This window comes from Artemia sp. Qi Xiang Cuo, chromosome 15, assembly GCF_049724085.1.
Source record: "Artemia sp. Qi Xiang Cuo chromosome 15, ASM4972408v1, whole genome shotgun sequence".
In the NCBI taxonomy this organism is placed as follows: Eukaryota; Metazoa; Arthropoda; class Branchiopoda; order Anostraca; family Artemiidae; genus Artemia; species Artemia sp. Qi Xiang Cuo.
Window position 1 is genome coordinate 34,119,066 of NC_142808.1, and position 13,477 is coordinate 34,132,542.

The 13,477-nt window shown below is 35.3% G+C and overlaps 1 protein-coding gene across 1 annotated transcript in view; it reads left to right on the forward strand.

The window, feature by feature from the left end:
- The window catches only part of LOC148943596 (uncharacterized), a 28,935-nt gene extending 15,727 nt beyond the window's left edge, over positions 1–13,208 (forward strand). Inside the window, exons 3-5 of the mRNA XM_089101007.1 lie at positions 1,573–3,266; positions 4,610–4,679; positions 12,214–13,208. Of these exons, the coding sequence (XP_088957133.1) occupies positions 1,573–3,266; positions 4,610–4,679; positions 12,214–12,305 (1,856 nt within the window). The 3' untranslated portion in view covers positions 12,306–13,208. The remainder of the gene's footprint in view (positions 1–1,572; positions 3,267–4,609; positions 4,680–12,213) is intronic.
- Positions 13,209–13,477: the final 269 nt, after the last annotated feature.

A 13,477-nucleotide genomic window follows, 5' to 3' on the forward strand; every position in this document is an offset into this window, starting at 1 on the left:
TTAAAAAAACAAGCTTTTTTAAATGAAAGTAAGGATCGACGGTAAAACTTAAAACGAACAGAAATTATTCCGTATATGAAAGGGGCTGTCCCCTCCTCAACGCCTCGCTCTTTACCACAACTCTTATTATTTATTTTTTTTTACAATAAAACACTTTAGTGTCAAGAGCGAGGCGTTGAGGAGGGGACAGCAGCTTTCTTATACGGAATGATTTCTGTTCGTTTTAAGTTTTAACGTCGCTCCTTACTTTCAGTTAAAAAAAAACTCGTTTTTTTTTCATTTAATAACTAAAAAACTGCAGCAGTCTACAACAGTTGCCATTTTCCTTTCCTACACGTAAATAGCGACGAAGACCAGACTGGTTGAAATTTGCTGAAGTAGGGATGCTGGGACTGTTAAAATTTTCATTTCAGTTTTAATGGTCGTGTTTTATTGTAGTTCTCTTTTCTTTTATATATTTGTGTTTTGCTGAGGGTGGCCGTTTGACATAGGGTCGAAATATTCATTCAAATATAGAATTACACTGTATTGCGAAAAGAATTCCCTATTGTTCTTCATGTTTGTTGACCTTTCTTATACCAAAAGTCCGTATAATGAGGTACCATCTATCCCTATTTCTGTAAGTCTGGGCATTAAAATCCCATTACGAATACCATATTTCTTCATGAGGTGACTATTTGTTACTGTAACAATGTGTAAAATTCATCTGAGTCACTATTATCTTCGTCAGTTGCTTCTTCAAGGGCATTTACCACTATGACATGAAAACTGCCGTTTTTTAGTCATAGACTGAGCAGCTATAATTGTATTAATACCTTTCCAACCTAAGCAACTTCCTTGTTCATCATGAGCCCTAATCCCTGCCTGTGTTTCCATCCCTCTTACCTAAGTAATTGAACTCTATTTCACTTAATTTCTGAATTCGTCAGTAAAAATTTCAATACGATAGTTCTTTTTGAGCATTGTAAAGTTCCTACTTGTAATTTTCATATTATTTAAGTTCTTGAAATTCTCATGGCCTCCAGAAAAGCAGTGGGTCGCGTCACGGCAGATCAGGGACTAATACTTCTTCTGAAGTTTACACAGAACACTCAAGCCGGCTTGCAATTGGGCTGCAAAGTTCTTTTAACCTCCAGTTGGATGGAGGTTTTGCGCAATACTTGGTTCATCTTTATCGCTAAATCGTTTTCCAGACTTGGCAATGCTCTTCTATCAACAAGAGCTTTCACAAACGATCTCAAGTCCATTACCTCCGACGCATTATGTATTTATGCTTATAAATACTATACTACATTGGGAAGGCAGCCATTTTAGATAACATAGCTAGGACGAGGCTATTCAGCCCAAAAATACCCACCCAAAAAAAGCAAAATCCAGAGTAATTGTCCGTTTATCAAAACCTAGCACAATGCTGTGTCGCTTACTAACACCTTGTCGGTATCTCTTCGAATTAGATTTACCGTTTCTTTACTGATTCCGCTTTTGAGTGTGTTTAAACTAAGTATTATTTAGTCTAAGCTGTTACACCATTTTTTTTTATTACGCTACTTCACGATTACGCTTTTCTTGTAGGTATTGTTGGCTCAGCTCACGACGCTTGGGATCTCACAAAAGACTTGGCAAGCGCTGGTGTTGAAATCACAGAACAGAAGTTAGGTGGCTTGGTTGAAGGAAGCAAACACATTGCTTCTTCAGGATTAGAGCGAGCAAGAGCTGCTACTGGAGCAATTTCCAACGCTGCTTCAGAAACAGCACATAAAGGCTCTGAATATATAAGTGATGTTACAAAAAGTGCACAAGAAAGAGCTGGACCAGCTGTTGAATCAGCGAAAAGCACTGCAAGTAGTGCAGCTGAGAGTTCTGGTGAGGTTGCTGAGAATCTTGGGCGTATGACTTTAGATAAAACACGAGAAGCTTCAGAAGGAGTAACAAGTCTTACAAATAGAGCTAAGAATGTTGCGGAGCAAGGGTATCATACTGCAATGGACACGGCTGAGGGTGCGGTGGAAACAGCAAAAGGAACAGTACAAGGTGCTGCCAGTCTAGCTCAGCAAGGCTGGGGAAAAGCAAGGGACTTAACTGGTCAGGCTTTTGAATATATAACACATTTAGGTGGTCAAGCTGCTGAGCAGGGGCAACAAATTGCAGAAAAAGCATCAGAACAGACAGCAAAAGCTGCTGATACTGCCAAAGAAGGTGGGCGTCAGGCTGCAGAAAAGGGGCAAGACTTAGCAAAACAAGGAAAACAGCAAGCTGGCCAATCAGTGAGGGCTGCCCGTGATATTGGTAGTAAGGTATATGAACAAGGCAAAGAAGCATCACAAGTGACAGCGGAAAAGGCACGACAAGGAATTGAACAAGGAAAGGAAGTGTCAAGTGAAGCTACTGAACAAGCAAAACGATGGGCTGAACAAGCTGCTGAGAAAGGGCGGGAAACCACACAAGCTGTCTCTGAAAGAGCAAGGAAAGCAGCAGAACAAGGAAAAGAATTTGGAAAACAAGGGGCTGAAAAAGGCAAAGAGTTTGCCGAAGATGTTCAAGAAAAAGGAAAGGAAGGTATTGAAAAAGGGAAAGAAGCTGCTGGTCAGGCCACTGCAAAAGGTCGTGAACTTAGTGAACATGCAAAAGAAACCGCTCAGAGAGGTGTTGAGAAAGGTCAAGAAGCTGCTGGAAAAGTATCTGAGCAAGGTAAGCAATCTGCTCAGAAGGCCAAAGAATCGGCTGACCAAGGAATTGGGAAGGGAAAACAGTTTGCCGAAAATGTAACCCAAAAGGGCAAAGACTGGGCAAGTCAAGCATCGCAAAAAGGTCAAGAAATGGTAAAACAAGGAAAGGGAATCGCTGAACAAGGTGCAGAAAGAGGACAAGAAGCAGCAAAAAGGACTGCTGAACAAGGTAAGGAATGGGCCGGTCAAAAAGTAGAGCAAGGCAAAGAAGGAGCTGAGCGGACCAAAGAAAATATGCAACAAGGAGCACAAAAGGGAAGAGAGTGGACAGGGCAGAAAGTAGAAGAAGGCAAACAAGCAACTAAGGAGACTGACGAGAATGTTCAACAAGGAGCCCAACAGGGTCAAGAGGCCACTGGGAATGTCGGACCGAAGGGGATCCAGTGGACAACTCTTGCAGCGGGAAAGTTAAAACAAAGTGTAGACAAGGCAAGAGAATTGGCGGAAAACCGAGCTGAAAAAGAAGAACAATCACGTGAAGAAGCAAGCCAGAGAGAATCTGAAGGTCAAGGACAAACACCTAGATACGAAAGCCGACAGGTAAGAACAAGGACAATTTGTATTTGATCTGTAAATTAGTCCATAAAAGACGAACCGGAAACTTAATCTGGAGTCCTAAAAAATTTAGGGATGGTAGAATAATTCCGATTAAAATCCCGCATTTGCTCCAATTAGCTTTTAAGATGCGCGATGCAAACAACCCGGCTCTATATGTATACATATTTTGGCACGGACGGCAAAAAAAAACTGGGTAACATGAAATTAATTCATGCTAAATTCGATATTGGTTAGCAGAAGAGCATATAATACCTTCACATGACATCTAATTTTATTATTTTATGCACCTTTTTTAGTGCGTTTAGATTTTTTTAAGTTATTAATAGGATTTATACTCAAGAATACCATAAATCGACTTTAACTTATAACATAGAAAATAAAAACCAAATTTTTTTTTTTTTATTTCACGGTTAGCAGGATTTATGCTTCTTTTAAACTAATCATCAAATCTTTCATTAAGGTTTTATGTACCCTATGCAAGTTGTGGCACATTGTGTTTCTACTCCTACAGGTTTTAATATGTCAGTGAAGGACGACAATTTTTTTTATCTCTGCATAGCTTAGATCTAGCTCTATCCGACTACAAAAAACAATATTTTTGAAAATTGGTGTTCATGGGTTTTTAGATCGACAATGAGTCGACAATTGGGTGAAAATATTGAACGATTTTCCTATTCTTTTATGCCAGTTTAGATCCTACCTCAAGAAAGGGTCTGATTAATATCATAATTATGGCTTGTTGAACAGATATATCTGCGATTAATGAATCCAATGATATAATTTTCTTTTCCTTTGGTGCAAGCTACAGCTACAGAGTCGTCGCAAATTCAATTCCTTTAGAACCTTTAGAACATAATATTTCAAGGAACGATATCAAATTGACTATTTCTTTTAAGTCATGTTTTTCTGCTGCAGCCAAGGCAGCTGCTATGATAGGTAGGGCAAGGGTGTACCAAAATGTCTCTGGAAAATCATTCATAATAAATGATATAAAGTAAATATCAGGTAGAAATTGTCGAAATGAAAGCTAGTCGCTTTTATATGGGAAGCTCTAGGCAAGTGAATTGTAAAAACAATTGAAGATCTTTCTAAGAATAAAGCAACTAATAGAATACGATAAGCCATTTCAAAACTAAGTTTTAAGAACGAAATGGTGAGAAGTTAAGTGAATAGAACGGGGAAATTAACATGAGGGGCACTGTCAAACCAACCTGTGAGTTGACAGATTTTATCGGTTATTTCACGCTCCGATGTAATTAGTTTGTATTTGTTAAAAGTGAGTAGTTTGGAACTTCACTATTATGTCCTTTTTTTTCCATTTTCAGGAAGGATTTCACAGATGGGTACCACCCGAAGCACCAAGGGAAGGCAGTTACTCAACCATTGTGAGAGAAGGTTAGTAACAATACCCTGTATTGCCGTTTACAAAGCGAAAAGACGTATTTCTCTCTTTATTATTTGTACAGGAGATAGAGAACATTATTTTTAGACTAAAAAATACTGAAAATATAAAACAAATTCCTTATTAGGCTAAGTGTCATCAAACATGTTGTTTTTCATCAAACAAAATAAAAAACGTCTTGTTTATCTTAGTATATACAAACTTTTGGGCGCTTTAAACATAATTTTTTCTACTTTTCATTTTCGTAAGGGTATAACTGTGGGATTAGAGCTAGTCAGGCATTAAAATCCTGAATGCCAAATAGGTGATTAATGAAGTAAAGTATAATTAAAGGTTGCATGCAGCAAATAAATAATGAAAATATACCAGAATTATGGATTGTACTAAATAATAAGGCTGCAATGTAATATGTATTGAACAAGATTATTTAAAGTTCTACTAGGGACTGGGTACTGAAAAACGCTTAGCCCATCGTCATGACTGGTCTTCCTTACCTTATATTTGTTAAGCAAATTTCTGCCACTGCGAACAGCGGACGAGGATCCGCTATAGGAATATTTATCACTACCTGAATAATTTTTGAAGGTTTTGAAGAATTTTGAAGATAACTTTGAAGGGATATATATATATATATATATATATATATATATATATATATATATATATATATATATATATATATATATATATAAAGCTAGAACTGCAGCTAACAATATTAGTGAAAAAGCCTTATGTTTGATGGAAAGGAGAAAGGACTTGTACAAGAATTACCTTAGTGATAGATCATATGAAAACAAAAGGAATGTAAAGAAAGTGGAGAAAGCATTAAAATATGAACTAAGGAGGTGTGAAATAGAGGCCATGGATAAAATTGCCGAGGATATGGAAAACGCATCTAGACGGCATAATAGTAAAATATTGTACTGGCATGTTAACAAATTGAGAGGGAGTAGTCAATGTGGACTTGGTCCAGTTAAAGATAGGAATGGGGCCGCAATTAGTGATAAGGAAAAAACTAAAGAGAGATGGGCCGAACATTTTGAGAATTTGCTTAACCGAGATAGAGTTGAAGGAAGAGATAGAGGAAAATGAAAAAGTTTGTGATACCTTGGATGTGAAGGAAGATTTGTTTTGTGAGGAGGAATTAGCAACAGTACTAAAAGGACTAAAAAATAATAAGGCTCCAGGTGCTTTACTTAGTGTAAAAACAAATTTCAATATTGAACTGAAGACAGTTCAATCAGTAATCTTTATTCCTTGTAGATAATTTCGGAGACCACACTGCCTTTCCATGACGATAAATAAAAGTTCAAATAGGGATAAAATCCTTTTAATAGACAGTGATGATAGAAATTCACAAAAATACTAGATATTTCGGTCACATATACAGTGACCGTCATCAGTAGTAAAACTAAAATAAAACAATTTAAAACAAAAGTTTATATACTAAATAAAATAACACTACATATTGTTTTAATCTCTAATTCTTTTCAAAGCAAAGGCGGAAGCTATTCTCTTTGACCTTCTTGGATTCGGTTCATTAGCGTTCAATGATATAACATTTGGACAAAGGTCAACTACATTGGGTGAATTGAACTTTACTCTCTCAGATTTTAATAAATTATCATAGATAGAATTCAGCCCATATTCACCTGTATCTCGATTCAAAGCAATATTCTGGAATAAGATTTTCTTTATTTCAAGAATTTCACGAAAATTTTTCTTTAAACCCCGATCCCTAGAAATCAAAGAGACATTCTCGAACAAAATAAAATGGTCTGGAAAATTAAAAATATGTTCAGAAAGGGCTGAAGTGAAATCTTCAGACTTAGAAACTTGCTTTAAAGCCGTAGAAATAGAATCTTTGTGTTGTAATAATCTCATTTCCAAACTCTGGTTAGTACGTCCCACATATGAGCTTCCACAAGTACATGGGATCTGATAAACCCCACTTTGTTGCCCCAATAAAGTTAGATCCTTCCCAGAATTTCGAAAACTACCCAAAGTATTATTACTCTTTAAAGCTACCCTTAGACCATTGATTTGTAAAATTCTTTTAAGTTTTTCACTTAGCCCGGGTACATATGGTAAGGAACAAAAAACATCCTTCTCCCGAGTTGTCTCCAAGACTTCCTTAGAAATCTCTAGATACCTTTTTCTTCTTTTGGAAAAAGTCTGGTTAATTAACAATTCTGGATACATGTTACTTATTAGTATTTTCTTTAGAAAAGACAACTTCTCCTCAACAAATTTTGGAGAGCAAAGACTAAAGATCCGATGAGTTATAGAACTGATCGAACCAATTCTTACTTGGTGTGCATAACTGGAACTATAAGACAAAGATCTATGGTTATTTTTCGGTATTCTGTAAATTTTAAAATCCAGACTATTTTGGATTTTTCAAAAGAAGAACATATAGGAAAGGAAGTTTCCTCTTCTCTTTAAATTCGGCGGTAAACTTTAAATTCCCCCCAAAAAATCTATATGTTACGAATGTTCCTTTTAGTGATCCTACTAAAAATTCCATACTAAAATATGGACACCCATATGACAGCTCAGGAATACATATTTTAAGAAATATTTATACAAAGAAATTGTTTCAATATTCTCAGCAAAAATATTATCAAATAAATGGGATAAATTATATGGACTTCCCAAAATTCATAAGCATAACCTACCATTACGACCAATTGTGTCAAGTACAAGGTCACCAACAAGTGTTTTGAGCAAATGGTTAGTGTCAATCTGTAAACCACTTTTGTCTACACAAATTTCGTTTATTAAGAATTCTTCGAATTTGGTTGAAAAACTGAAAACAGTAGAAATTTCTTCGAATTCTTTGCTTTCAAGCTTCGACATTGTATTAATATACACAAATATTGATGTAAAAGTAGCCGAAACTCTTCTAGAAGGGAAGCTCTTAAGAAATTTTGATTTGATTAGTGGCAAAACAGATTTTGAAGTTTCTGTAATTATGAATTTAGTAATGTTTTGAAATACTTTCTCTTATTTTTTTCAATTCTGAGTGAAGTATTTTTAACAGATTTCGGGCAGTCCGGTGGGGGCCTCTGGATAAAAGTTAATTGCTTATATTTTTGCGGGGAATTTTGTCACAATAGCGTTATATACAAATTTTTTAAAATTAGGTTTCCTGATCTGGTCTTTGGATATTGAAATTTTAGTATGTATGCCGGAGTAGAAGTACTAAAAGAAATATTCGAAACGTATAGAGTTTGGGGGAGGGGATTTGAGGTTTACCGTTGAATTGAAAGAGAAGGGGAGACTTACTTTTCTATATTTTCTTCTTTTGAAAAATCAAACTATTCTGGATTTTAAAATTTAAAGATAACCGACCAATAAAAATAGGTTTTTGTCTTATAGTTCAGGTCACGCTCTCCAAGTAAAAATTGGTTTGATCATTTCTTTAACTGATTGGATCTTTAGCATTTGCTCTCCAAAATTTGTTGAGGAGAAGTTGTCTTTTCTAAGGAAAATACTAATAAGTAGCAAGTATCCAGAGTGGTTAATTAACCAGACTTTTTCAAAAAGAAGAAAAAGATTTCTAGAGATTTCTAAGAAAGTCTTGGAGACAACTCGGGAGAAGGATATTTTTCGTTCCTTACCATATGTACCCGGGCTAAGTGAAAAACTTAAAAGAATTTTACAGAGCAATGGTCTAAGGGTTGCTTTAAAGAGTAATAATACTTTGGGTAGTTTTCTAAATTCTGGGAAGGATCTAACTTCAATGGGGCAACAAATTGGGGTTTGTCAGATCCCATGTACTTGTGGAAGCTCATATGTGGGACGTACTAACCAGAGTTTGGAAATGAGATTATTACAACACAAAGATTCTATTTCTTCGGCTTTAAAGCTAGTTTCTAAGTCTGAAGATTTCACTTCAGCCCTTTCTGAACATATTTATAATTTTCCAGACCATTTTATTTTGTTCGAGAATGTCTCTTTGATTTCTAGGGATCGGGGTTTAAAGCAAAATTTTCGTGAAATTTTTGAAATAAAGAAAATCTTATTCAAGAATATTGCTTTGAATCGAGATACAGGTGAATATGGGCTGAACTTTATCTATGATAATTTATTAAAATCTGAGAGAGTAAAGTTCAATTCACCCAATGTAGGTGACCTTTGTCCAAATGTTATATCATTGAACGCTAATGAACCGAATCCAAGAAGGTCAAAGAGAATAGCTTCCGCCTTTGCTTTGAAAAGAATTAGAGATTCAAACAATATGTAGTGTTATTTGATTTAGTATATAAACTTTTGTTTTAAATTGTTTTATTTTAGTTTTACTACTGATGACGGTCACTGTATATGTGACCGAAATATCTGGTATTTTTGTGAATTTCTATCATCACTGTCTATTAAAAGGATTTTATCCCTATTTGAACTTTTATTTATTCCTTGTAGTTTGTCAAGTCGGGTCATCTAATGTAGAGGAAAATTTTGTCAAATATTCGAGTCTTTTATAAGCTAATCTCATCAAGTCCACCAAGAGACCGTTCAGTTTCCAGAGCTACCTCAATTCACTCCTATAGTTAATGAACATTATGGTAAATACACCTTCTGTGCCCACTAAATAATACATTTTATTAGTGATTTAAATTCAAGCTCAACTCTGGCTATTCTACGATGCCATGAAGTGGATCCTTTTGTCAGAGTATCCATGTTGAAAAAAAAATCCAGTAAAAAAGGAAATACAGAGGTAAAGTATTAAGGCAAAGAACAGAGTAGTCTGATCGAAGAATTTTGGACCAAAGGCTAAATTTATTTTTAAGTTTTTGTCTTGGGTAAAAAGTACTCACTAATTTGTGGAGTACTTGATTCCAATCCCCAGCGAATAGGTGTTGACTATAAGCAAAGAATTTCACCAAAACATTTTATACCATGGCTGCAAAGGGTTTTAGAAGAAATCATTACATTGCTTGATAAATTACTAGTCTAGAAAAATGATCAAAGAAGAAGTGTAAACCTACAAGCGCTGCCTTTATTTGGATCTTTCATGCAAATTAAGAGAGCCTGGGAATTTTTTGCTAGAAATTTTGCATTCTTTATTTTGAGTGATTTAGGATTAAAATTTTGTTTAGTTAAAAATCGCGTCACAAGACTAGAGTACCCAGAAGAAATGAACAGAGTGGAAAAAATCGTTTTAAATATCACTAGAAATTACAACAGATAAATACCCTAAGGACGAGAAAGAAAAAACATGAATAGTAATAATTATGGGAAAGGAGCCCTGTTCATTGAGCTTTTTCTAGAATGTGTTTGACCCATTTTAACGCTATGAATCGTTTTATAAGTGTTTATATCCCCTGCTGCATCGCCATAATAAAAAAAAAGCTGGTTGAGCTGCCACCTATATGTCGAGATTAACGGAGGGCTAAAAGTACTTGGTCATCACTTAATCCTTTTCAAAGTAAAAATGATTTTGCTAAAATTTAATTCTACAAATTTGCCATTTTATGGTTTGTGGAAAGGTAGATTAAAAGACCTTTTTTTTCTAATGGTAGCGCGTTGGTACGCACATTTCCTTACATTTACAGTTAAAGAAAGGTTTCAGGTTGCACTAGAACTTCTGTCTCTAAATGGTCAAAATGAAACTTTCTGTCTGTGCCCTATTAGATATTATGCTTTTAGCCTAATTCTGGACGAAGTTTTTAAAATAACATAAGTAAACGATAGTGTGGTCCAAAAACAATCTCTTTTTTTAAGAGCTTGGTTTGAGTTGATCCTAGTGTCTCTATACAGATTTAAAATACAATGTTGCATGTTCATGAGGGAAATTTAATGCTCTTCACCCTTTGCTTGCTGAGTGTAAAAAAAAAAAAAAAAAAATCTAAGAAAATTAGCGTAATATATACTGCTCTAGCCCATGGCATGATATTCAACGAAAATACCTCACTTCTGTAAAAATGGTGATGGAGAATATAAACTGATAACGCTTCGATCCGTGTATTCCAACCTGACCAGAATGTCTTGACAGAACACAGAATCATACACGGTGCATTTTTTACATAAGACTTCGATCCGTGTGAAATTCTGTTTTTCTCTCTGTTCAAAACGGCAAACAAGAGGAAAAATATGGCCACAGAATTGATAATTGTTAACGAGACAATGCTGCCCCTTGTTCTTACTGTAATTGACTGATGTTCTTAGAATAGCGAAATCCACTGGAAAGAAAAACGTATCAATTTAGAAAAGGAATCCAATAATTGAAACTAGGGTAGTTTTAATTTTCTGGCCGTTCATGTGTTGTGGTTGTTTATTTTTGTTTGTTTCGTTTTTTAAATGGGGACGGTCGTGTCAAATTTGCGTATTGGAAGAGGGCCCAAATAGGGCAAAAATACTGTCGAGAAACAATATCAAGGCATCCAATTGCTTCAAAATTGTCCATGTAACGTAATCAAGTTACACAGGCAATACTACCGCGCGATTCCACACTCGCCCCTAAACATATGCACTCCATTCAACATGAATATTATAAATCTTTTGCGTAGTGTAATGCTATTGCGTAGCGTAATGGTAACGGTGATAGACTACTGTCTAGTTGTACACAAGCTATTAGGGGATATTGTTGGTCTTTTTTGCTGGGGAAGAGGGACCTAAGGCTAGAAATAACTTTTCTTTGAAAGATCCAGCAAAGCAATATAAAGGGGAATTCATTCCCTTTTGTCCCTTCATCTGGAAGAATATATTTGAAATAACCCTGCTGTATAATTGCTGATGGGTGACACATCCCCATTGCAGAAACTGCAGTTTTTAACCAAAAACTACAACGGTAATTTGAATAGCTGAAGCATTGGCATTAAAATATCAAATTTGTATAAAGGGTGGGAGATCGAGGGATTTAACCTCCCTTTAGGATAAATACAATAAGATACTAAAATGAACCAAAATCAAATCTTAAGCACTACCTCTCTCAAGAAAAAGCAAAGAAGAAAGGTATTATCCTAAATACATGGGGGCTAACGCATTCCTGAAACTTGCTTTTTGCGCTTAGGTTTGATTTTTCCGTGAACGCTCAAACACAAAAGCAACACTGCAAAATTTCTGGCATTTATCACAATACTTCGTGAACTATAGGACTCATTTAGGTGTAATCCCTTTGTAGTGCAACTGTGCTGAAAGACGCTCGGTAAATAAGATTGCTTTCGGTTGCAAATTGCCAGTACTTCCTGTGTCCTAAAATGCACTCAGGAGAGCACAGACGAGACTCGTCTCACATAAAATAATTTATCTTCGCTTACTGTCGCTCTTCACTTTCGTTTGATTCGTTTTTCAAGGGTCCAAGACGAGATATTTTTTCAGTCCAACCCTTTTATGGAAACAGAGTAATTTGAACTTTTTTCAACATTTTTTGTACTTATTTCACCCGTTTCAAGATATTTTTTCAGTCCAACCCTTTTATGGAAACAGAGAGTAATTTGAACTTTTTTCAACATTCCTTGCACTCTATTTCACCCGTTTCACTATTTTGGGACCTTTGTTTGACCCTATTTTTGCCCTCTTTTTCAGGACCTCCTGAAGCTCAGCAGGATGCAAGGAAACAATCAGAAATAACCCAGCCAGCACAGCAGCCGTGGGAAACGTTCAAGCGCCCATCTTAATTTTCTAGCTAGATATTTTGGGAAATATTGGTTTCGAATGCTACAATTAATATTCATAGAAATGCCATAATAGATGACTGAATCTTATGTTCAAAAACTAGGGTAATAATAAATAATATCTTTTTGTTAAAAATAGTGTTTTGGTAACCAAATAAAAGCAGATGTACCTGAAGTTTATAGAAAAAAAAATGGAATAAACTGCTTTAAATTCAAATTCCAATTCACGAAGGCGTTTTTATGGCGAATAGCCCAATTCTAAAAATAACTAAAACATGAGAATTATTAGAGAATAAGTTGAATTTTAAAAATGGACTAGACAATGAAATACAAAATTTCTGAACGATTTTTTCATCTCACTTAATTTGAGTATTTGATACTTACTTTGAATTTAGTTATTAACTGGCTCTGATTCGAAATCTCGCCATTTTCATAACATATTACAGATTAAGTTAACCTTTCAGAGGCCAAATTTGACAAAGTTCATATTACGTTTAGCGCTTTCCTTAGCGTGAAAGCGCTGAAATGACAATTTTATAAGGACATTTCAACACTAAATGGTTCTTTAGAAATACATTAAACCAAGGTCATTTTTGTAATACAGGCTATTTAAGAAGATTCTGCAACCCAAAAACATTAACAACCACTAAAAATTATGGAAATTGTTCAACCTTCATGGTCGGTGAATTAAAACAAAAAAAAATACTTTGGAGTTTCTCCGCTTTTTCCATGGTCTAGATTAAATTGGCCACTGAGGGGTATGGCTACTCGTTTTTTAGTTCGTTCGACGGAAACCTTGATGCCTATGTTTATTTTGATTGCTTGTTCGTATGTTTCTTGTGATATATTTTCCATAATTTTTGTTTTCATTATTGACGGTTTTACGATTATATAAAATTAAACGTTCTTTTGTGGTAAAACTCGTCTTATCTTTTCTAAGAAAGTTAAGAGGTTAAAACTAAGGATGTTTTCAATTGAGAGTGCATAATATATTTAGCTGCAATAAGAAGTGGTACTTATGGAGGCTACTGCTTAGAAGGATTTACGCAACGAGACGTGTCTTAGCGGCAAGAACGTGCCTATCGCGAAGAACCCATGAAAAGTGAAGCTGGTTTGTAAGACAGGCTAGTAAAAAATATACCAGCTAGTCGAAAATAACGGGTGATAAAGCAATT